Raw genomic sequence first — 27,262 nt, forward strand, 5'->3', positions numbered from 1 at the left:
AAGGGAAAATAATACATATACATATTTTCTTGTACATAATTATAGTGTCTGAAAGCAAAAATGAGAAGCTAGTTACCAATGGTTTCAAAAGGAGATAAATAGACATCTGGAAGGCAGAGGAGGAGGAGGAAGAATTTTTACTATACTCGTGTATCGGTTGAAGCTTGCAATATGTAGATGTCTTAGTTATTCAAAATACAAAAAAGTAAAAAATGATTGATAATCAGACGTTATTTATAATTGCACATTCATTATAAAATATCTAGAAATTAACTTCATAAACAATTAATATGATCTTACGGAGAATATTTTTTAACTAAAAGACATTACAGAAGATCAGTATAAATTTGAATGGATGAGACAATATAATATCTTTATTCCTTCCATTTTGTTTGTGAATTCTGTGCAGTTTTCATCAAAATCCAGAGGAAAACTATTCTGTGTAATTATAAATTTATTCTAAAAATCAGTACTTGTTTAGTTTAAATTATACACTGAAAAATAAACTTTCATTAATAAATAGTTAAATGAATCTTGGAAAAGATGTTAACAATGGGGGAAATCTGCCATACATTAAGACATTACAAGATGATTTTAATGAAAAATAATGTGGTACCAGCTGAGAGACAGATAAATATCCATGTGGAATTGGATCCCAAATATATATTCACACCTGAGGCAGCATTACAAGTCAGGGGGGGAGAGGACAGATTATTTAGAAAACGATGTTGGGGAAATTGATTCTCTGTCCAGAGAAAAATGAAGTTGGACTGGAATATAATGAAGACCAAATATGAAAAGTAACACTATTCATCTAATGGAAGGAAATGTAGAAACATATTTTTGTGACCTCAGAGTTGAAGAAGCTGTTCTTTTTAGAAGACCAGAAAGGCACAAAAATGTGAAGGAAAAATGGAACTGGCTCCAAAAAGAAATTAAAGGTTTCTATTCAACCAAGTACAACACAGGTAAGGTTAATGGGAAGGTGACATCCTGGGAGAAGATATTTGTAATGTCAAAAACTGACAGATTTATTTAGTAGACTAGTTCTCAAACTTAGGTCTCAAGACTCCATCCCTCTTAATTTTTGAGGGCCTCAAAGAGCAAATATACTCACAACTGGCATTGTGGGATATATGTATATATCAACAATTATTTTATTAGAAATTAAAACCAAGTTTTAGAAATATTTACTACTTTTTAAAATTAATAACTTTCTTAACCGTAATTGAATAATTTATTAAAATAACAGTAATAAGCCAATTATATTTTTATAAATTTTATTAAAAATTATATAACATTTTATTTTAAAACTCCATATTTTCATAAAAAATAAATTGCCCAAAGCCAAAAACTTACTGAGGAGAGGTAATTTTACATTTTTGTAAATCTCTTTAATATCTGACTTAAGAGAAGATAATGAGACTCTCATGTTTGCTTCTACATTAAATCTATTGCAAAATGTTTTTTGGCTGAATTATGTGAAGAAATTCTAGCTTCATACAGATGTGTAGTTGGAAAAAGAAGGGTATTTTAATAACCTTTCATGTAAACGTGTATATTCTTCCTTGCTATGACATCAAAACTTGACTCAATCATTTCTTAAATTTTAGTTGCAGTGTGGAATCTGAAATCTACCAGTGAAATTCTCCCATTTGTTTAGTGAAAATCCATTGGTTTATCTTGTACTTTGAATGAATCTTCTATCCTTGCATGGTTTTATAATATCATGCACTGGTCATTTGGAAAATATAGGCTCACCGAGCTATGCAGATTCTCTAAAAGATTACACATTTAATTGTATACTATCAGAAAGTCACATTCATTAATATCACCACCAATTTCATTAAACATCTTCAAGTATCAGAAGCTCTCAAGTTTATGCTGGCAGTTAGAGTTTTCCCAAAATTCTAATTTTCTCTTGAAATTTCAAATTTTATCTAGCAACAAATACTGTCAGCTATTTCCCTTAGTGTGGCAGGACTACTTTGTTCATTTTCAAGAAAATATCAGCCAAATACCGAGGTATGAATAGTCACGGTTTGTCAATTGTTCTTTGAAGTAAACATGATGTTCAAAAAAAGGAGGGGGTTGCTCAGCTTGCAAATCACACAATCTCCCAAGTGCTCTTCCTCAAGATCATCATTCTACTTCAGAACTCAGCAGAAGTGCTCTATGTGTGAGTCCCATGTCATCATGCAGAATATTAAAGACATAGCCAGCACTGGCATTTAGTAAAATTAATGATCATTACTGTTTCATCAAGGACATTCTTAAATGAGCTGGATTTTTCTTTTTTCTTTTTTTCCCTCTAACATGTGCATGATGAAGGTGAATACAAAGACTACTAGTACAGTTTGATGCTACTTGTCTTAATTTGCGGTAAGATTCCAGCAGTTTTACTCACTGTTGTTTTGTGGCATCAGTGCAAATGTTAACATAATGAAAATGGCAAAGTCTTATAATTATTATGGAAATAGTGTTGACCTGTGAACCTCCTGAATATGCTTCTGGGGCCCCCTACCTCCAAAAGAGATGTGTGAACTGCAAGTTCAATTGAGAACTACTGATCTGAAATATACGAGGGGCTATTGCAAACTCACATACACACACACACACACGCCCCCAAAGAGAGGAAGAAACCAATAGAAAATGGAGCAAAGCATATTAAGAGGCAATTCAAAGAAAAGAAAATGACAACAGTTAAACTTTCACTGTTAATTAAATAAATGCGAATTGAATAAAAAAATAGCAATTTATAGCCAACAGAATGACAAAACAAAAAATGTATGACAGTATCAAATATTGGTGAAGTATTCCTCAGCTGATGGTGGAAGTATACACTGGCATAGTTATTTCAATCTGTTACTTATTAGTAAAATCAATCAGCCTATTCCTGGGTATTTTCCCCTGAAAAATTTCTGCGTTAAGTCCTCAAGGAGAAATGCACACACATATTTACTGCAGAATTTTTTATGTCAGCAAAGAAGAGCAGCTTAAGTGAATATCCCCTGAGGAATAAAGATTTAAGATAGAAAACATATGTGTGTGTGCACAGGCATGTATTTGTGTGTACACTTGCACACATACACAAAGGCATACTTCTGAGAGTCAGAAATGATGAACTGGATTTATACATAGCTACCTAAAAACTTAAGAACGTAAGAAAAAGAAAAAAAACCAGAATGAAAAGACACACAATACAATTTATGTAAATTTAAAAACGTACATATACAAGATAACATCATACACTTTCCAATAATTCACTTGTCTAAGTCAACACAGGGAAGGTGAAATGAAAGGATCCACATCAACTCTCCTAGGCTGTATTTCTATAAAAGAAGAGGAATGGGAAGGAAGGTAGGGGAATGGGTAACAATCCCACAAAACAAGGAGGTTCACCCTCAAATCAGTCCTGGCAAATGATACCCTACGTGGGGGAAGGAATCACTGGTTCCTCCCATTTACTACTCTAATCTCAAGGGAAAAGATTTAAGTATGGCCATTTGATGTAATAGAACTGTTACATACAGAAGTATTTTCTGAGACGCATTCCCTAGTATAAGACGCAGTACCACAAGCATTTCAAACACACTTAACTATATAATAACATACTTAAAAGTATTTATAGTTGTAATTCAAACAAAAGCTAGTATTAAATAAGCAATTATCTTTGAGTAGCTTTGTGAATAGTTAATTGTTTTTCTCTACCTCAAGCTTGTCGCTGGAAGATGTGATATGCCTAAGTAGTACGCATGCAAGTGTGGGTTTGACTGATAGCTGCTATCACTATGTAATAATAATACAAACATAAAATGCAAACAGTTTGCCAAGAGGAACTATTTTCCTATTTCATTTAGTTGAAAAAGAAGCTGTCAGTTTCTTTAACGTTGTAATACTTGGGAATGGAAGAATTCCTTTTGGAAGAAACTCTAAGAAGCATTTGCCAATAGAAGGTTGCTAAAAGGTAAACTGAGGCATATTAAAAACTTTGAGCTTATTTGAGCAAAATTTGACTGGAATCGGGCAGCACCAAACCAGAAGTGGTCTGGAGCGCTCCATGAACAGGACTCACAGAGAAGAGGGGGAAGCAAAGCAAAGAAATGATCTGATTGGCTATAGCTTAAGCAATTGCATCACTTGGGAAAGCCTAGTTGGCTGTTTGTGCCTGTCCTTAGGTTTCCAATTTTTAAACTTGAAGAATTCACAGGCTTAGGTTTATATTTACTCAGGTAGGCTGCTAAGGCATTAAAGCCAACTCAGTCTAAAAATATATAAACAACTCAACAACTTAATATAAAAGAAAATAATCCAATCAAAAATGGGCAGAAAACATAGAAGACATACAAACGGCTAACAGACACATGAAAAAGATGCTCAACGTCACTAATTATTAGAGAAATGCAAATCGAAACAACAAGATGTCACCTAACACCTATCATCAAAAGTCTACACACAACAAATGTTGACAAGGATGTAGAGATAAGGGAACTCTTGTACAGTGGGAATGTAAGTTGGTGCAGCCACCATGGAGGTTCTCCCTCAAAACTAAAGATAGGCCCAGCAATTCCATTCCTGGGTATACATCTGGAAAAAAATGAAAAAAACTAACTTAAAAAGATACATGCACCCCAATATTTATAGCAGCATTATTTATAAGTGCCAAGATATGAAAGTAACCCAAGCATCCATCAACAGACAGATGGATAAAGAAGATGTGAGGTACACATATAAGAATATTACTCAACCATAAAAAGAATGAAATTCTGCCATTAGCAGCAATATGGATGTACCTTGAGAACATTATACTTAATAAGTCAGACAGAGGAACACAAATACTGTATGTTTTATCTTACATGTGGAATCTAAAAAATAAAACAAATGAAAGTATACAGCAAAAAGGAAACAGACTTACAGATATAGAAAACAAACTAATGGTTACCAGTGGGGAGAGGGAAGGGGGAAGGGACATATTAGGGGTATGGGAATAAGAGATACAAACTACTATGTATAACATAGATAAGGAACATGGACATACTGTATAGTACAGGGAATTATAGCCATGTCTTGCAATAACTTTTGATGGAGTATAAACTGTAAAAATACTGAATCACTATTTTGTATACCTGAAACTAATATAATATTGTAAATCAACTATATTTCAATAAAAGAAAAAGCCACCTCAGTCTAATGGTCTCTCTTTTTAATGAACGAAATCAATTAATAAGGAAAATAAATGCCTGATCCATAACTTGATAGGAAAATCATGTTAAAATCAAACATTCAGTGGTTGTTTACTTCATGACTGAGGTACACACACAAGCAGTAATCTGTGAGCTGCTATAGAAAAAAATGCAGATTTGAAGAGTAGATAGCATGTTACATTAAAGTACTATATAAACAAACAATACTTAAATACTAATGATGCTCTACAGCAATCATGCATACCAGTGTTTTAATAATCTGCAGATTTATTTAAATTGACCACTAAGTGCTGGTGAATAGCGATTTTTCAATTACTGATTTTTCTTTTCTTAATGATAAAGGTTATGGATTATCATATAACATTAAAAGTATCAGGTAAAAGATTAAGAAATAAAAGAATTTGCTAGACAGGATGAGACTGATGTATGTCCATCATTACAACTGCTAAATCACAGCTTGAGGAGTTTTTGCTGTTACTGCCTATTAGATATGCACACACTCATGCTTAAACTAAAGGAAAAGCACGTTTCTTAGGAAAACAATGACCAGACTATAACCACCTTTCAATTTCAGGAAACAAGTATTGCACTTGAACATCACAGCTGTCCTGCTGCTGCATTAAAAACATTATTTTTGTATGATTATTATAAAGAAAATGTGTAATTGGAGTAAATTAGAGCACCTCTGAAATTGTAAATCATCATTATTCATGATACTTCCATCTTCACGGAGATTTTATTTCATGTACTAACATTCTACCTGTAGTGGAGAAGCAAAAAGACTTGTATTCTATGAGCTCTTTTTCCTAACACCAAAGAAGTATGAATATATATATTCATATACATATATATGTATAGGTGTGTGTGTATGTATGTGTATATATGAAATTTCCAGATAACCATTTTGTATTGATAGTATTTAAACTTTTAAATTTGTAAATGAGATTTTTTTTTTCTGTCCACAATATTTTTTATAACCCACTTCATTTAAGTATGCCTTCGTAGGTCACAGTAAGGACAATCCTCCTTTCGGGAGCGGGCAATACAAATAAGCCTGGGGCAGAAAGAACAGGCAACCATCTCTTTGGTGGGATATGACAAATAACTTGAGACTCTCGGGCAGTTTTAAATATTTGGATTGTAAAGATGCCACTTGAGGGGTTTAAAAAAAAAAAAACGGGAACATCTCCAAAAGCTTCTGGTTAAAAATTACAGGGAACTAGAATGCCTATGTAATTCACATTAAATGATAAATTATCTTACTGAATGCATCTTTAATATCTTCTATGGAAGGAAGATGGGAAGCATCATGAACGTACCCAAGGAAGAAGACCTTTGAGATGTGTGAGGGTATAAGGAGTAACTCAGACCAACAGTGCATAGCTCACAGTTTTGACAAGACTGACTCTAGTGGTTATAATAACATTTCTCTGAAGCAAACTCCGTATCACCAACGACCTGATCCGCTGACACGTCATTCCTACTGTCAGACACACACGCTGCTCTGCACCTCCCAGCACTTGCCCCCGCTCCCTGCTCCCTGCTGCTGCTTCCTGGACTGTATACTAACCCCGAATCAGCTGTGTTTGCTCTTAATCTTTTTTTTTTTAAGCTGTGCTATTTTAATTACATAATTTGATTAAACATACATGCTAAAAGTAAGATTAGAAAAGAAGAGGGGTTTTTGTCTATGCAAACATGAAGAAGCTTTGAAAAACCCCCCAAAGGGAAATTATAGAAAATAATCGATAATATTGGGGAAAATGATTAATATCTAAGATTCTGTGCTTGAGTAACTTTCCCAGTATGTATAGGCAAAAAAATAAAAACTGATATATCAGGAATGCTTTATGGGCGTGGTTCATCTAAGAAGAGAAACAGAAAAGAACATACATGAATCAACATTAAAAACTAGCATCTCTTTATGACTCTGCACCTGGTAAAGCTCCCGATCAAAGTGAAACCCCTCATTCACTAAGCTGCATGTGACAGAAGCAATACACTACCAAGGGTGTAATCTGTTGGTTGTTCCAAGAGCCCTGGCCGGGCCTAACAGTTTCCTCCAAGTTTCCACCTGTTTCTGAAGGGCTTTCACTGTATTGTACTCATCTCCCTACTCTTAGTACTTGCTCTGGTTAGACTTTCTTCACATCCTCCACCATTTACAGCTTCACATTCAGGGGCGAAATGAACTGTGGCTATTTTCTTTAAAGATGTCAATCTGTATATTAAGTTAGATGCAATAGTATATCTTAAGGTAGTTTAGATCCCATCAGAAATATAGTTTTATGATCTGAGGTAAATATTTTAATTCATATGCTCTGAATTTTAGATTCTTCTTGCCTTTTTCCTGGTTACTTCATATGGCTGGGCAAGAATTAAAGGAGTCACTGTATAAAGCCCAGCCATCTGAATAGATTCAGTAAAAGAATGGATGGATGGATAGTATGGATGGACGAATGGATGGACAGATGGATGGAAGGAAGGAGAAAAACAGAAACCTCAACGAACAGATAGAAGTTGGAGAAGAAGCAAAAGGAATAAAAAAATAAAAGGATGATAGTACATGAGTAGAAACACTAATCCCAATAAAAATACACTAGAAATAATGAAAACGGTCACTTTGGTAATGTATATTTTTCTAAGAAGCCTGAGGTGCTGCTAAAAAGGAAAAAAAAACCCTCAGTGCAAAAGCGCACTGGGCACTGGGTGTGCCGTGAAGGGGAGAGGAAAGAGGGAGTCCGTCGGGGAGAGACTGGACTTTCTTCAAACTCCTGTGAATGGCCAGTGTCAACAGCAATAGCTCTTATGTGGATGTAAAGTGGGCAATCACCTATTCCACAGATAAAACAAGAAAAGAGAGAAAGAAAATAAATAAGCTTATGGAAACATTTTAAGAAGCTAATTACTTTTTTAAAAGACAGGCCTGAGGAGAGGTGGATTAATTCCAATAGCTGGCCCAGGAATAAGGTGGAAAGGGTGTGGAATTTCACTTTAAGGTCATATGAATATTCTCCTCGGCTTCAGCCACCTTGCTGAGTGGACTTCAAAGTGAATGTGACTAAGGACGGTGCTGAGTGAACCAGAAAAGAAAAACAAAAATGGGATCTCCAATTACCCTAAGCAGAGTCTTAGCTAAAACTGTGAACTCCCTGATTCCATACCCCTATCCAGGATGACGAAGGGTTAGCAGGTAGAGAAGAAGGCATAGTCCCCTGTGTTCTCTAATTTTTTCTTAATTTCGTGTTACCTTGAGCACACACAGAGTGATGTCTACAGGACAGTTTTCAAGTGTTGCTCTGAGAACACTCTATACCTTTCCATTGGTGAGGGTATTATGGGTAGTGGCAGTAAGTGTCCTGAAATTTAGAATGCTGATGTGGGATCAATTAAACATCAAGAGGGAAACAAACATCACATAATAAAACTTAAAGGTACTTCTGGGAAATAGAATACCATGATACTCTTCATTTTTATGTACTGAAGGAAAAAGAAGCCTAAGCAAACATATGCTCTAGCACACAAAGTGGCAAACTTTCTAGGATATTATTTTCTAGCATTGAGCAATATGAATAAATTAACCAAAAAGAGAAATCAGGGCTGAACAGAAGGAATGGAACCCCTCTGGAACACAGACGCAGCAGCTATTATCAAGTCATAACTTTGTGTTCTGTATGCTTTGTGTTCTTCTGGCTTTATTTTAATCTAAGTAAGTATGATCTTACATCTGTGTTTCAAAAATAAAATTAAATAATTTTAGAAATTAAATTTCATTGCCACATTGCAATATACCAGCATATGTTCTGAACAATAACAAAGCAGACTTACATTTCATGCCTTTTTTGAGAACTTCATGATTCAAAAATTCTCTTTAAATAGACAAACGAAACAGTGCTTGGTTATTTTTCCTTATTTAATTGTTACTTTTGACTTAAAAGTAGCTGCTAGGAATGTTATTAACTGGCCTGACCAGATTATCTAATTTCAGACACACTGAAATCACTTTTTAATATGACTCCAAAATCAGAGACACACTTGCAGTATTCCATAGTCTCTTAAAATGCTGCCTGACACAAAAGATTCATTGCGGTCTATAATCAAGTCTCCCTAGAAGAAGCAAGTAATATCTTTTAATTTTTCCGCCAGCTTATACATTTCTATAATAAGGATTAATTTATAATATCATTGTATTTCTATGGACATTACGGGTAGGGTACCACACTTAAATATCTAATTATTTTCAAATAAAATATGGAAGGTAAAGTGCCCTAAGCTGTTTTAACATTTTGAATACCTTTATGAGCAAATAAATTCTGAAATGTGAAGTCAGAGCTTTTCACAACAAACCAATACCTGGGACTGGACGTGTTGAGTTTGGGACCGTTTATTATTAGGTGTTGGGAGAAAGATGCTGCTTTAGGAACACTGAAAAGATGAGAAACACAGAGAAGCAAAAGCCGGCAATCGGGAGTCCTGTACTACATGTCTTTAAGATGTGCAGACAGGCCCTCCTCTCTCGGTGCTGATCAGTGATAAGAACCACTAAGACTCCAAATTGCCTGCCTCTGCCAAGGGACATTTGAACGAAGTTATGTTTCTTCAGGGTGAGAGTAGACCACTGTACTTAAGATGTTGATCTTCTGAAAACCCAGGCTAGAAACCTAGTTGTGCTCTGGGCAAGGTTCTTAACCATGTGAACCAGAATTCCTTCATCCCTGCAATGGAAATGAGATGCTATGTAACTCATAGGGTCCTCTGCATATTAAAGGTGATGTTGGCCCTTAGGAACCTAGCATCTTTAAGCATTCAATAACTGTTTGCTGTCATTGCCATTCTTTCCAGGGAAGAAGAAAGTTGAATTTCTCATTTATGAATGTGGATAAACAAAAAAAAGAAGAAAATGATTCTTTAATTCACACTGATCAGGTATATTAGATTCTATTTCTTGAAGTAACTTTTACTTTTCAAAGTGCTTTTATACACGTTACACTGTTTCTTTGCTCTTTATATTAACCTTAAGAAATAAGTTGGACAATTCTGGTCTTCTGTATAAGACAACAGGGGGAGGTGATGGGGGAATTGTGGTCATCTCTGCTCCCTTAGAAGTAAGGAGAAGAACACACAAAGAGCAAAACCAACCACAAAAAATTCTACTCCTCACACTACATGCATATCCAACATCAACTCCTTGATAAAGTAAAAATATTTTTTTACAGGTTTTCAAGGAACTGCAGTTTCATCACTCCCAAAGAATTCTGTATAAGCAAAAAATTAAAGTGCTTAAAATTTATGAAGAAGAAAATAGAATGCACTTACTTATTTTAAAATAATAATTTTGCTGAACAGATGTTGGCAATTAGGAACTGCCAACTTACTTTAAAAAATGCAATAATTGTATTGTTCGTAAACTTTTATTTCCATTTCCCTAACTAAATACTATAATTTTATCTAACATTTTCAAAGGCTTGAATAAATTATTTTTAAATGGAAAAATATCATTCTTTTATGTTAGTAATTTCATTAGAGTGTGACCCGAATTTAGAAAACAAGTTATTTTTAATGATCAAGAGCTACACACACTTACCAGTGACTGGATTTGTTTATATACAAATAACATCCACAACTCTAGTTTTAGAGCTAATCTTATGGACCCATAATTCTAATATTTATATGATTTTTAAAGTGACATAAAATTTCTGATAATAAAATACTATAATCATATTATTAGGACATTCAAAATCAGGCAAACTCTATTACACTTGATTTTTTTTTTTGTAGCTTGAACTTGAACTTACAGATTTTCTCCAATTTGACATCACTCCTCTGTTTTCAAAACTTCAGTGGTTCTCCCCCTACAACACCAATTTCAAATATGTACATTTTTTACTCTGACACGCACAAACTTCTACCAGGTCATCGCAACATATTTTCAGCTGCACTTCCAAATATTAAAGTATTTAATGTGCCCCAAATTCTTACATGTCCATAATTTATAAACATGATGATAGATACAGTGGGAAATGGAAAATCAGAAAAGATCTTTGCACTTGTCACATGTAATCTAAAGAGGAAAAAACACAATTATCTGTAATTCAAAGCAGAATGTTACAAACAATAAGGGGACAAATGCCGTGTCATGGACATAAAGAGAAAGTATCAGTTAATAGTGACTGGAAACAGAAAACTAAGGTCTAGAGAAGTCAATGGCCTGCCCAAGGTCACATGCTGGGATTGAATGGGTCATCTCAGTTCCAGACAAGAGGAAGAGAGACACCCTAGGAAGTGGAGTACTCACTAAGCTTTATGAAGGTCTGGTGAGGCTGGACAGAACAATAGCTCTTCTTCTGCTAGGTCTGTCTACCTGGAAGGCCCCTTGCATCTCTTGCAGCAGTCTGAAAACTTATCTGCTCTTTGAGTCTCATTTTAAATAGCTTCTTTGCACCCACATGTACCACTTAAAAATTATTATTATGAAACTTATACATTCTGCCTTGGATCTAATATTGAACATGCTAATGCAAGCTTACATTTGGTCTGATTAGGTTCAGCTTTGAGTGACAAAAACCCAAATTAATAGTAGCTTAAGAAACAAGGTCCTCATGTATAGCATAGGGAACTATAACCAATATCCTTAATAACCAATAATGAAAAAGAATATTTATATACATATAACTGAATCATTATGCTGTACACCAAAAACTAACACAAAATTGTAAATCAACTATACTTCAATAAAAAATAAATAAACAAATACATTAAAAAAGAAAAAACCCAAAACAGTGTCTAATAGGAAAGAACTTGGCTTCTCTTTTGTGTAAACATGGGACTAGGCAGAAGGGGCTGATATAGCGGGGCCCCACAGCTCTCAGTCTTGCTGCTACTCTATGTAACCCGGGTCTCATGGTCCAACATGGCAGCACCCGAGTCCTGGCAGCAGGATGGAGGAAGTGATGAATAAAGGAGAAGAGGGCATGTGGGTGCTGTCTCTGAAGGAAGGTTCTCAGGAACCACCATGTGATACTTTTGCTTATATGCCTTTGGTCACTTGTGAGTCACATGTCTACACCTAGCAGTATGGGGGGTTGGGAAATATAACCTAAAAGACTATATTTTTATATAGAATATACATATATTACACTGAATAAGATATATAATCTTATACAGAATAAGACTATATCCTGAGGTAAAACATGCTTAGATAACAATCCTCTTGCTACAGAAACAGGCAAAAAGGATGTTGGGAGACAGTTAAAAGTCTTGGCTATGACTCTCAATCAACATTTACTGAATGAATGAGAATGTACATTTATTAGTCGCTTGCTGTATGGTCTATATGTGACAATCCACTATGTAATATCACATTCCTAAAAAGCTGTTCTATTTTTTTGTTTTTTACCGCTTTATATACAAAGAAGTTGGATCTTAGAGTGGTTACATATTTTTGTCCACAGTGGCCAGTGGCAGTGGCCAGTTGAATCCAGAACCACTGATCTTGAACTCCATATTACTTCACCTTAGAATACAATACTACAGAGCTACAGTAATCAAAACAGCATGATATTATTACAAAAACAGACATGGATCAATGGAAGAGAATAGAGAGTCCAAAAATAAACCCACAAACTTTTGTTCAATTAATCTTTGACAAAGGAGGCAAGAACACACAATGGAGTAAAGACAGTCTCTTCAGCAAATGGTGTTGGGAAAATTGGACAGCTGCATATAAATCACAATACACAAAAATAAATTCAAAATGGCTTAAAGACTTAAACATAAGACAAGACGTGATAAACCTCTTAGAAGAAAACAGGCAAAACACTCTCTGACATAAATCTCAGCAATGTTCTCCTAGGGCAGTTTCCCCAGGCAATAGCAGTAAAACCAAAAATAAACAAATGGGACCTAATTAAACTTAGAAGCTTTTGCACAGCAAAGGAAACCATAAGCAAAACAAAAAGACAATCTACAGAATAGAAGAAAATATTTGCAAAAGATGAGACAGACAAAGGCTTAATTTCAAGAATATATGAATAGCTCATACAACTTAATAATAAAAAACCAAAAGCCCAATCCAAAAATGGGCAGAGGACCTAAAGAAGCAATTCTCCAATGAAGACATACAAATGGCCAAAAGGCACATGAAAAAATGCTCAATATCACTAATTATCAAAGAAATGAAAATCAAAACTACAATGAGGTATCATCTCACACCAGTCAGAGTGACCATCATTCAAAAGTCCACAAACGATAAATGCGGGAGAGAGTGTGGAGAAAAGGGAACCCTCTCACACTCCTGGCGGGAATGTAGTTTGGTGCAGCCATAATGGAAAACACTAAGGAGATTCCTCAAAAGACTGAAAATAGACTTATTATATGATCCAGCAATCCCGCTCCTGGGCATTTATCCAGAGGGAACCTTAATTTAAATAGATACATGCACCCCAATGTTCATAACAGCACTATTTAACAAAAGCCAAGACATGGAAACAACCTAAATGTCCATTAACAGATGACTGGATAAAGAAGTTGTGATATATTTATACAATGGAATGCTACTTAGCCATAAAAAATAATAAAATAATGCCCTTTGCAGCAATATGGATAGAGCTGGAGACTGTCATTCTAGGTGAAGTAAGCCAGAAAGAGAAAGAAAAATATCATATGATATCACTTACATGTGGAATCTAAAAAAAAAACAAAACAAACTACAAAACAGAAACAGAGACATTGAAAACAAACATATGGTTACCAGGGGGTACAGGGGGTGGGAAGGGTTAAATTGGGAGTTCAAGATTTGTAGATACTAATTAATATATATATAAAATAAACCAGAAGTTCATACTGTATAGCACAGGGAACTATATTCAATACCTTGTAGAAAAAGATTATGAAAATGAATATATGTATGTTCATGTATGACTGAAGCATTATGCTGTGCACTAGAAATTGACACATTGTAAGCTGACTATACTTCAATAAATATATATATAAAAGAAAATAACTGCTTACGCAAATGTATTTTACTTGCATTAGATTTATAGGTAATGTGGCTTATCTTCACACTACTTATTAATTCATTTAATAAATACTTACCAAGCAAATAAGAATTCTTCTGAGTCTTGGGGATACCAAAAGATTTATGATAGCATATTTTTTTCTTATTTATGAAAGGTTTAGCCACTGGGATTGAGGAGAATTCTAAGTGAGCCAACAGACAGTGGCTCTACCCTCACGCAGCTTACCTAATAAAATAATCTCCTACATGGTCTTTAATTGTAAGCTGCAACAAGTGTTAGGCAAGAAAAGAATAAGAAGTTATATGAACGTATATCAGGAGAACCATATCTAGTCTGGGGCAAAGAGCTCAGTTAGGGAAGGCTTCCCTGAGAAGGCAGCATCTAGATGAGCAATTGGCACCTGGGAAATAATGAATATACTGAATGAATGAATGAATTTATCAGTTAAAATGAAGTTGGAAGTCACTTTGGAGGATGTTTTTCCTAAGCCTGGGAAGCAGAAGGAAGTACCCTTCAAGAAGTCCCATCTGGCTGGAACTCAGAGTCAATTCGCTATACTTTCCCAGCACATAGTTCACAGTTCAATTGTTCACTGAATTAAATCAAACCGCTTTTTTCCCCCTCAAATGTCCATACAACGAAGTAAAAATTTTCTGCATCAGATCATGTTTTATTTACTTCAGTGAACTCTGCATGGGCACAGAAAACTTGTCTACTGCCCAAATAGTTCTCTGCAAATAGGAGCTGCTAAATAAATACCAGTTCTTCTACAGCAGGTTTGAAACTAAGGAAGACATTCTACAAAATATATAACGTGCTCCTCCTTCAACATTTACATCCATCTTTCCAAGTCTAGGTTAATGCTCCTAAGAAAAGAAAAGCGAAGATCCACTGGCAATATTAAAATGTCTTATTTGTTGTTTTGTTTTGCAGGATAATCATATTTCAGTTTAAGAGCATCTTGAAAGCTGCCGTTATGTAAAAATACTGGCTTAGGTTGGGCCCCTGCTAGGAAAACTAAGATAGAAAAATTTGCATCTACTTTTGAAATTCAGCACTTTTTGCCTAAGCAGTGCTAATGATAGTAACTAGACAGACCTGAGTTTCACATTGGTTTTTTTTTTTTTTCAATCTGAAAAGTGAAAATATAGCCTATTATTATGAACTAGGAGAAAAAAAAATACTTCAAAGCTACTGAAGCATTAAATATATAATAGAAGCAAGAAATGTGAAAGCCCCTTTGTGGAGAAAAAGGAGTCCTCTGTTACTTTTTCAAGAACCAAAATCACAACAAAATAAAATAATCTATCCTAAGTACACCAATGTTAGGCTGAAACAACTACTATTTTAATTAAATATATCAATTCTGGGGAAAACAGCAGAAGCCCCAGCAGCAACAACAACGTTAAGAACAAATACATGGAGAAAATGTAACCAATGTAGAGCACAAAAATAAAAAGTCCTGAAAAGGGCATTCATGTAGAATGGATACACTTACTCAGAAGCTCTAAGTTCAGTTCTTTTCCCCCTAAGGGTCCTGTGCAATGGTGTGTCCAGGTAAGCTATTGTCCGATTAAAATTATTTCTTGGATATGTGCTTTAAATTGTTTTGATGGAAATGGAAATAGGACAGAAAGCAACTTTCACCTTCATGGGAAGATACTATATTTTGGAGTTCTCATCTGTTCCCTCAAGTGTCTTTCAACTCTGTGGACACTACCTGACCTCCCATTCCACCAGGTGTGGCCATGTGATGTGACTCACAAATGGCCAATGGCAATAAGGAATAATGTCACGTGGCAGTGGTGTCCACTTGATCATTTCCAATCTCCATACAGAAGCAGCAAACTCACTTTTTCAACTTCATGCTGGGTACTGTTATTTTCTTCAAGTAAATCACTAAGACCCCAAATATATGCACCATTTTTCCAAGCAGACAAACTCTTTGTCTTATTTCCTGTATTTCTGTTAATGGTACCAAAATCATGCTCATGCTCAAAACCCTGGAATTTTTCTTATTTTTTAACTCCTGCCTTTCCCATAACACACAGTTCAATCAGCTGTCCATGAGGCAGCCTCAAACCTGCTTACAAATTTATTTTTTATTTTTTATTTTTATTTCCACAACTGCCAGTGTAATTCAGGTCCTCCTCTGGGCTGTTAGCTGTAAAAGCCATCACTGGGGTGCCTGCTCCTAGACCTGCCTCTGCATGCGGCACAGTATTTATTCAATACAATTTTACTCAGTGCCTCAGAAGCACTACGTTTTGTGTTGTGTACTCATAATACACACAACTCACATGCCATCTTCCTAAACTCTAAGTTCTGACAGTGTTAATACCCTGCTGAAAACCCTTCAACAGCCATCAAGTGTCGCCTTAGCCTAACACTGGTGTATTTCACATTCTGATGTCTCCTTACTTTGCAGACTTTTATCCTCCTATGCCCCAGATACACACCCAAATTTTCAGCACAGTAAACCAGTCCCTGAGGACCCTGAGTTCCCTCTGTCTCTCTTGTGAGTTTGTTCATTCTACTCTTTCCCACTGAAATAACCCCTTTAATATCATCCTCAAAAATGGTGAATATGCTAAATTCACCTAATAATTAAAATGTAAATGGCTTTTTTGATGTTTTCATTATACTCTGGTTGCACAGAAAATAGTACATCTTCCTTAAAGACTCCTACGACCCCGCTGAGGGTTTAACAATAAAACATTTAATGCCTAGTCTTCTAGGGATGTGGATAGTTTTACAATCCTTTTACTATTTAATTATGACTTAATTATTGAAGGCCTCCATGTCACAGGCAAAAATCCTTTGAAAACAATTAAGCATTACTAGTTCCAGTTCATGGAGGAATGGGGATTCCACTTAAGGCAGGCAGCTGATACAGGCAGGTTAATAAAATATCACCGAAGTAGGTTAAGTAGTTACGTCTTAGATTTGTGATGTCTTGATCCATTACTTTAAAATATTTTGCACTGATGTCTCATTTTGAAGAACACTGTACTGTTCTCCAACATCTTAATTTATTTAATTAAGTTGCTTCTACTAGTGGAAGGGGCACAACCAAGGGGTAAGTCTGTCTCTCTTATTAGACTGTGAGCTCCATCAGGGCAGCAGTCACCACTTTTTCCCCCTTAGGATCATCAATATCACAGTCCGCCTGAGGTGTCTGCTCATGATGTAGTCCCCTGAACCTCAACTCTAACTCACTGATTCAGCAATTCTAAGGATGGGAACCATGTTTAAAAAGCTCTTCAGGTAATTTTTTATAGAGTTTTAAAGTTTGAGAACCACTGTCCCTGGCTAGAGGTGAACTGCTTGCTTATGGGCAAATGCAGATTTTATAAAATACAATAGCTACTTTATAAAGCCTTAAGAAAATCCAAGACTCCTACCAGCACTCACCTCCCTTACCTTCAAAAAAACCCACATAAAGTAAAAGGACACTTTCAAGAGCTTTCAAAGAGAGGATAGTACAGAGGTTAGGAATGGTTTAGTGCTGGCCTCTCACACAAGCTGTGTTTCAATCTGAACTATGCAATTTACTAGATTAGTAGTCAGTTTGGACAATTTATCTTTCCATTTCTAGATTTCCTTATCTAAATGATGAGAATAAGAACAATATGAATTATATGGGGTTATGGATTCAATACATGCCAAGTAGTTTGAATAGCAAACAGTGCTAGCTGTTAGGTTATTTTAAAGTGAATACATAATAGTATGGATAACGAGACTCACCTATAACCTAAGTGTAGCTGACTATAGTAACCTCTTCCTGCACATGAATCTAACCACATTTAGCTTGTTTTAAACAACAACCAAGTCACCCAAATTGAAATGGTTTCAAAGTAATTGCTGTCTCAAGAAAATAAAGCTTTCAGAATCAGGCCAGGTGGCTTGGTACTAGGTCACATTTTCAACACAAGGAGGTTTTCAGAGAGGCCTGGGAGCAGAACTAATTTGTTCAATGTCTACAGTAGAAATAAGGGATGCCTTCAGCTCAATCCAAATAGTAATCCCGCTAGTTCCCAGAAGATAAACATAAAGAGACAATCAAACCTTTAGTTCAGACTCTGATTTTTCCCCTTGCTTCTCTGCATTTCTCACCCCCAGGGACTCGGGACAGACTGCCAGGAGACCTTCCCTGTCCTGGCAGGAGGGAGGTGCTGCTGCAGGCCTTTCAGGACGAATTGCTGTGCTGGAGGCAGGAGCCGACTCTAATTCACAGGCACAGTTTTCCATGGACAGGATTCAGAGCAGGTTTAACACCTCCGGTTGCAGCAGGATTCACATTCACAGGGGAGTCACATTCACAATTGCATTTAGCAGTATCAGCAAAGTTACAAGATGCTCTGGAAGATGATGGGAACTGAGTGCTGCCTCCCAGAGTCCTAAGTGCTGGAAATTGGGATATAGAGCCCAGGGACTGCCTAGATGGTCATGAGAAGAGGGATGAAGAGGGACTCAGAGTAAGTTTGCCATGAAGGGGATCAAGGTAGATTGTAAAACCAGAGATATTAATCTTTGAATGCTTTCTTTTTTCCATGACAAGAGCAAGTTGTTATTTATTGTCAGTCAATTCAGATGACCTTCATTTCACTTGACCAGTATCATAAACAGAAAAAAAAATCACTCTAGTAATATTCATGAGACTAAATGAACCACAAGACATTTAAAATCTCAACCTTTGTAAATACAGAAGTTAAGCTGGAAATGTTTTCCTCATGGCCAAAATGTGTAGCAAGTATACATAATGAAAAAGTCTTTCACATAAAAGTGGTTTACTGAATTATCTACTAAGATTTTTTGAGATGCTAAAATTGTGTTAAAGAAATCCCTGCAAGTCTTTATATTCTATATTTTATGAATAATAGTAATAGATGTAGTTGGTATGTTTTTGACATTTCTGTAAGGATGAAAATGACATAGCATAAGCTAGGGAGATACCAGTATTTTAAATGCTTTTTTTCCTATGATAAATTTGTCTTAGAGAAGATATGGTTATTTTAACAATGGCACTATCTAAAGTTCCTGGTGGTGTGCTTATGATAACAAATGTATAAAAATGTGCAGGATGCTAAAGCAAACATTTATTTATTTTTTAACATTTCAGGAACAAAACATAAATGGGATAGGAGAGCATGAACATTCTGGTACTTGGTACACAGGATTTAATTAGCAGACTTCCCAGCAACCACCTTACAAATATTATCCCTGCTCATCTAATGTTGCTTATAAAAGTGGTTTGCAGTGATTATGGGGGAAAGTGTGGGGCACTAGGGTTACAGAAAGTTTGATTCCTCTGCTGTGCAGATGGGTGAGGCATTTCTTATGAGGTGGAGAGATGTAGCACCTATGGCACCCATGGGATCATGCTTAGATGGTGCAATTGAATCTCAGTGTAAAACAGCTGAACACAGAGAGAGAGCAGTGTTGTTTGGGCATTCTCTCAGTGCTGTATAATTACCACGTGAAAACGACCACTATCTCTCTCCCATCTGTTTTGTTCAATAGTCTCTATTCTTCTTTCAGTCAATTACCTGCAACTATTTAACGTAATTTTTCTTATTTGAGGGGCTATGAAAATAGACTTAAATCAGGTGTAAAACCATCTCTCAAGTGGTATAGGAGAAAGGTAAACAAAGACCCTATTATGTTAAGTATGTTAGCTGCTACGACTGAAATATATAGTTGGCAGAGAGGGAAAAAAGGACAGTGTAGTAGCTCCTAGCTTTGGAGATAAAAAGTAGGAATTCCAGGAATCCCTTTATAGAAAAGGCAACAAAGGAACTGAATCAAAGGAAGATTGGTAGATGATCAGTAGAAGAACCATTAAGTGTACGTGCCTAATCACAGGAGCAGAAAACAGCCAGAGAAAGCTGAGGAATAGCAAGAAATCCAGGTCAGTGAGGATTTGGATGCTGAAAGAGAGAAAGCAGCTTAGAGGAAAAAGAAGAGATTCCAGATGCAGCTTCTTTTACATTGGAGAACAACTGCTATCTAGTTAATCATCTGCTCCGTAGCTCACAGAATCTGGAGTTAAGATCCAAAACATACCCTTTATAGCAAATAAGCAAGTAGTAGGCACTAGTATTAGTATAAATGTGGTAAATGACCAGATGATTAGAAACTAAATATAATATTTTTCAGTACAGATGCATCAAGTCATTTTTACTTAATGCTAAGTGCCTTTTGGTTTTTCAAAATTAAAAGGTAACATTTTTTTCACATACTCAACTCTGTGTGGAAGCTCACTTCTAATAAACAACTTAAAGGAAAACAGTAATCTTCCATCCAGAATTACTGTTTTTTAAAAGAAGATCATTAGAAACAATATATTAATGTCTAGATATAATTAACCTTAGAGAGGTATTTAGCATGGATGGAAGTATATCTGGTAATGTAGCTTTTTTCAGGAAAAAACAGGCTAAAATATTTTCTATTTGAATGAAGAAGTAGTAAAGTTAGATCAGACTCAGGTTCTGTAACTTGAAAACAATCTGAAAATGAAAAAAAAAAAATTACTTCTTAAAATCCGCATTTTAAAAATGTTTTTTTGTCTCAAGGAGCTCCAAGTGCCTGTAAGTACCAAAAATGTTTTCACACACATTATATACAGCCTTTTGAAATGAAATAGATGGTTACTCTATGTTTTGCAACATATTCAATCCCATTGTTCACAAAGTTGAAAAAAAAAACACATATAGAATTTATATTCCAGAAATGTGAATTTGTAACATTACTTGTGCTCACATAACTCTCCTTTGGGCCCATGTATTCTACGTTACCATTTTATTTAAAAAGCAAAAGTCAGATGGTCTTGCTTTTGGGCATTCTAAATTTTCTAATGAAGAATTTAATAGCCATTTAGGAAAAATAACTACGGAAAATACTTAAAAGCTTTATGACTAATGAATATTTATAAATTGTTGCTAAAGCTGGGGTGCACTTCTGACTACCATCTACAACATGGTTCTACTTCCTTCTAGTTTAGAAACTTTTTGTGGGTCACATAATTCCTACGAATATTCTTCTTCATTTTTCTTCACTGTTCTTTCCTTTCCTTCCACCCATGAAGTTATCACTACTTGCAGTTCCAACAACAAACTGCCCAGATCATCAAGCAAAACTGTTTTTTACTCTGGGCATAGCCATTCTAGGAATGCTACAGCAATTAACATCAAAATGGTAAAAGATTCAACCCCTAGTAAGCCTTGAGGCTTAAGATGCAGGAGATTTAAGTTTTAGTAGACCTTGAGCTTCATTATACGCCCACTGTAATATATTAACAAGGTGAATAACATGCCCACAGGCGCCATGACAGTCCCAAGGCTAGCCACAAAAGGTCAAAGACTGGGAAATGGCCAACTTCCTGGGAATCCCAGCCCCTTCTCCAGACTAGTTAGACTGGTCCTTCTACTTATTTGCATATGAAGTCACCAAGCCCATAAAAACGGGCAACACTGCCGCCACAGCCGCTGCTCCCTAGCTCGCTCGCACGCGCTCTCTCTCTCTCTCTCTCTCTTCAGAGACGGCCGCTCTGTCTATGGAGTGTGTACCTACTTTTACTCCAATCTGAGCACCCAACCCCTACACCTCGTGGCCCTTCTCTTGCCTTTCGATGTATCTCTTTAAATAAATCTACCTTTATTCAAAAAAAAAAAGTTTTAATTTTAAAAATTTCCCCCTTTTAATTGAAGTATAGTCAGTTTATAATGAATGTTACATTAATTTCTAGTGTTTATCATAGTGAGTCAGTTATACATATATATTCGTTTTTACATTCTTTTTCATTATAGACTATTATAAGATATTGAATATAGTTCCCTGTGCTATATACAGTAGAACTTTGTTATTTATCTATTTTATATATAGTGGTTAGTATCTGCAAATCCCAAACTCCTAATTTATCCCTCCACCCTCCCTTCTTTGCCCACTGGTAACCATAAGTTTGTTTTCTATGTTTGTGAGTCTATTTCTGTTTTGTAAATAAGTTCATTTTTGTCATTTTAAAAGATTCTACATGTGAGTGCTATCATATGGTACAAAAGTGCTTTTTAAATTTTATTTATTTATTTTTAATGTATTTCAGGCAGTACAAATCCAGGCTTTACGAGCTGATGAGACCTGTTTTTACGGTCAATCTGAGGATGACCTGTAATAAATAGGTCTGTAGGGCAATCCAGAAGCTTCTGTTTTTACCCAGTGATTACTGTGCACATTAAAGTTTGAGAAATAACTCTGGCATATAGAAAAGGAATATGTTAAGATCATACTCACATTTTCTAAAAGGGTAATGCATTATTTAAAATAGAAAGATCAAAACCTATTTTTCTCAGTAATAAAATATTAGTGCTGAAACAAACACTGGTAAATTAATTTTCAAAGGAAAATTATGGCTTTGCCATAGTATACTCATCAAATAGATCAGCATGTAATAATTTAGCTAGGTAATACATGGTGTAATGGGGATTTCTCTACTTTCATATTCTACAAATATTATGCTAAACTAGTTTTTAGTTTAACAAAACCTCTTTTAAAATAGACTACCTGGATAATAGTAAAATATTATGGTTCAAATAAAATGGTTAGCAGATGATGTAAGATCAGATTATGTATGTTATATTATTATATTTACTCTATTTACTTATCTATATCCTTGATTTAGAGCATCCTGAAGGCAAGGGCTGTCTTTTTTCTACTGCCCAGGAGAGAACAGACTACAGAGTAGACATTCATTTAGTGAATATTTGTTGAATGGGTGAATAAATAAATGGCTGGAAATTCAATGTATATTCATTCCAGAAAGAACACATACAAACAAAATCATTTGAGAAATTAAAAAACAATAAAATGGAGATTTTTACCACCTACAGCTATAAAGAAAAGAAAAATAAGAGGAATAGAAAATAAATATCTTTTAAAATAAATAATAAATAATCAGCCTGACTGACCTTATTCAGTAAGTTAAGTTCCCAGAGGTTTAGACAAACTTCTACATCTTTATATGAGATAACACAAGACCTATTTCCATAACTGTGTGAGGTAATTTCTAACGCATCAGCCAGAAAGAAAAATTGATATTCCAGGAAGCCAATGAACTAGTTAGTGTTTAAGATGGTGGTTATTTATTACTTGGATAAAAATCTAGGCGAGGAATTAACGGTCAGAAAAATTGAGTAAAAGGATGAAATAAGGTTTTTGTTTAACTGTATTTACTGCACTAACTCCTTAAATTCAGAACCAATTATGAACACTGTGGTGCTATCCATAATTACATGCTGAGTGTGTAAATTTAAAATGGCAATTTCAATTTTCATTTCATCAAGACGAGGAAGAAAATGAAATTGAATACTAATTAGTGCATGTGTCTCGTACACCTGAAAGATTAGGGGACTACTGTGCTCATTATAAGTGAGTGTAAGCAAAGCACTCAAATGTTTCATTTGAAGGCCTGAATATAAATAAAAGAGTTAAGTGACAAGGGAAATTAATAATGCTCAAACACAGAAAATGCGGAACAGGATTAGACTTCCCAGAGCCTCTTAGATATGGTTTTCCTTTAAGAAAGGGATACACTTTTTCTTTCCAGAAAAATAACTTAGAAAATAAGATGTTATTAAAGAATACAATAGCATAATATGTACTCCAAACACAATCATGAAGTATATTTTGAACAATGGTGAGCTTTCAATTTTCCTTCCATTATATGTAAGATTTCTTCACCTAATATAAATTCTTTTTATTTACTTTTACTGTTTTTCTCAGAGTTACTATCTTCACACTAAAAGCAAAATAATAAGAAGAAAACTAGCAATAATAGTAATAGACTATCCTTAAAAGAAGTATTTAACTATTCTACTGAGGTTGATAAAATTATATTTACTCTAAATTCCTCTAAGAGTCAACCACTGCCTTGTTCCATTGAGGATATTTCTACCTATAATTGCTGGGAATAAGAAAACTTAAAATTCATTCATACTTTGAAAGACAGAGCATTGCATAATGTTAAGTAGGCAATAAACCACAACAAAGTAAAGTGAAAAATCAGGACATAAAACATTCGTAAGGTGCTTCTCAGAGAAAACACTGCAGAAGTATATTATTTATGGTTTACTGAAGCATGGTAATCACTGATACTCTCAAACATAATCTGTCAAGTGGAAACCCTGATTCAAACCTGTGACATCATTTCTCAGTTGCTCTGCAATTTCTGCTATGAATCTTAATTTCTAAAGTTTTATCATGACCTCAATCCTATAAATGCATTTTATAAAGTCAACTAAAAAAATGGTCTCCAGAATGACTTTTAGCAAATAGAATGCAAGCATTTTGTTGTTGTTGTTTCCTGTTTACTTAAAACTTAACCGTAACTTCGTTAGTCCATGATCAAACTGTGCAGATGTGCCATTTCAACTATCTGGAATTTTTACACATGTGGCTATAGATTAGAAAGATCATGGTTAGGAAATAATTTCTGCAAATGCATGCAAAAATGAATTCATAAAACAAAACAAGAATATCAAGTAACCACATGGAACCACATAGATAAAAGAAATGTATATAGGATATGTAAAAATTCATAAGAAAACTGAAGATATATCTAAAGCAGAGCTTGGTCCTATTTCGAAAGTATGCAAATTACACTACTTGGCCATAAATCAATTTCTCTAAAACTGCCTGTACAGCAGCCTCTGTTTTTTGCACCTAATAACATCACATCATGGATTCCCATTTAAAAAATTATCTCTGACTCAAAATACGTAGTCAACAGATAAAACAGATCAGCTACCTAAACAAATCAAAATTCTGTAACAACTCCTTATTCTGATGGAATAAAGCCAAAATCTTTTAGTATGTATAAATCTGACGGCACACGAAACTTGCACATTGGATTTGAATGCATTCCTCCAGCAACCTAAACACAGGTCATAATTTTCTGTATGTCATTGCCCAGATTCTCACCTAGCATCTTTGATCATGCTGTTCCCTTGGCATCTGGTCTCTAGTGAAAGCCAAGGCCTATCTCAAAAGCTACCCTCCCCATGATGCTTTCTCATGACAATCATTTCTTCCTCTGTCCCCAGTGTATAGTGGATTTTCCCTCTTTATTAGCACACATCAATGACTTGTTAGATGTTCTTAACATGCTCCCCATCAACACAGGTATAATTTTTCACAGAAACCAGAGTTTGACCGCCTTTTCTGTCTCTAAATATGTAGTTTCCTGTCTCACTTCAGCTAAGGGCTCAACAAGTGTTTTACTAGGTAGAATATAAGATGCAAGCATCACTACATCCATCACATCTTTGGGAAATCACTTAATATTTCCATATGTCATTGCTTCCTCATGTTTTAAAAAAAATAGGTAACAAATAAGAGAGTATGAATTGAAACACCCTCAGCTATTGACAGAAGGTGCTGAAGACATTTGTGGTATTACCCTAAGCTTCTACATATTGTATATTTGCACATATGGAACCACTTATAAGACACAGAAGGAAAAGACAATTTTTATATTCTTGAAGTGTTAACGTTTAGCAGCAATGTTTGATAAAGTACTAATGAACACATGGTAAATGTAAAAACCTTCCCCTTGATATGTACCTTAAGATAATGATACTTATAATCTAAGAATTTTAACATTTTTAACCCTCTTAATGCACTTCCCAATGGAATGATCACATTTCCCACAGTTTCAGAGCTTACAGTCAATTGGGACTCTAGCTAAAGCATCCTTTCCTCTGCAACCATGAAGACAAGTCCCACTGTGGGCACCTACTATGTTCTTTCTGAAACGACTCTGGTCATTCCTTGACAGTAGCCCTGACCCATCCCATTTGTTACCTGAATCCATGGCCATCTGTCATTTTCTGCAGCTGTCCAGGCGTTTATCAGCCCCTTCTTATTAAGACGGGCATAGTAGGGATACCATTTCTGGAGTCCAAAAAGAGCTCGGTGGGTAGATGAAGCTGTGATTTGTTGATTGGATATGATTCCACCTTCAATTCCCAATGGGCCTGAGCATTCTGGGAACAAATCAGGAAAAAAAGTGTGAATGTATTAGAAATAATCCCTATCGAAATGTGGCTGTTAGAGTTGATGGGAGATAATTTTTAAGTGCTTTTAATTTGGACCATCACACCATCTCAGCCCCTTCTACTTTCAAGATTTGTTACTGGTGACATGATGGAGATAATTCTTGCTCTTCATGCCACTCTTTTCTCCCTCTGCTTTGAGTGTGGCACCTGAACACTCCCCTCTGAATTGTGATTCTGTACGATTTAATGTTATCCTTTAATTGTTGATCCCATCAACAAAAGAGTAATGTCCTTAAAAGGTCTGTCTCATCTTTTATATTCCCATTAGCATGCTTCATAAACTATAAGTTCTCAAGAATATCTGTTGATACAATATTTCTTAACTAGCCTACACCTGAGTTTTGTATCAAAAATCATTTTCTTGCTGACTTAGCTCTTCTCACTACTATGCATTTTTTAACTTAAATTTTATAACCGCTGTCAGTTATACTTCCACAAAAAGGGCAATATGTCAATCTGTTCACATTTAAGACTATTATAATAATGACTTGTGATATGCTATAATAGAGAATAAACAAATTCTTTCTGTAAAGTAAGTAGGTAAACTCTGACATTATAAACAGCAGTATGAACACCACTCATTAAATCAAGATATTAAATACTTACATTTCTAATATTTTTAATTCAAAATTCACAACTGTACCAACAGGGATACTGCATTTACATTTTAGTTTTTTTCTTTTATTTTTCTTTAAATTTGCGATTTGGAAATTCAAGAAAACTCTCCCTAAAAAAATTTAAAACACTAACATTAAAGCATAATGTACTCAAATATGTTCTCAGATACCAAATGTGCTTAGATTTTAAAATTAAAAATGAAGTTACATCAATCTAAAAATTATATATATTATATATCATGTATATTTGAATTTCTTACTTATTTCATAGAATTTCACCAGAAAGTACATTTATTTTAAATTCATTTTCAAAA

The 27,262-nt window shown here is 35.0% G+C and overlaps 1 protein-coding gene across 2 annotated transcripts in view; it reads right to left on the reverse strand.

Moving 5' to 3' along the window:
• The window catches only part of EDIL3 (EGF like repeats and discoidin domains 3), a 392,288-nt gene that overhangs the window by 112,041 nt on the left and 252,985 nt on the right, over window positions 1-27,262 (reverse strand). For both annotated transcript variants that reach the window (XM_031447711.2, XM_010982003.3), the window contains one exon: window positions 26,078-26,259. In XM_031447711.2, the coding sequence (XP_031303571.1) occupies window positions 26,078-26,259 (182 nt within the window). The remainder of the gene's footprint in view (window positions 1-26,077; window positions 26,260-27,262) is intronic.

This window comes from Camelus dromedarius, chromosome 3 (assembly GCF_036321535.1).
Source record: "Camelus dromedarius isolate mCamDro1 chromosome 3, mCamDro1.pat, whole genome shotgun sequence".
In the NCBI taxonomy this organism is placed as follows: domain Eukaryota; kingdom Metazoa; phylum Chordata; class Mammalia; order Artiodactyla; family Camelidae; genus Camelus; species Camelus dromedarius.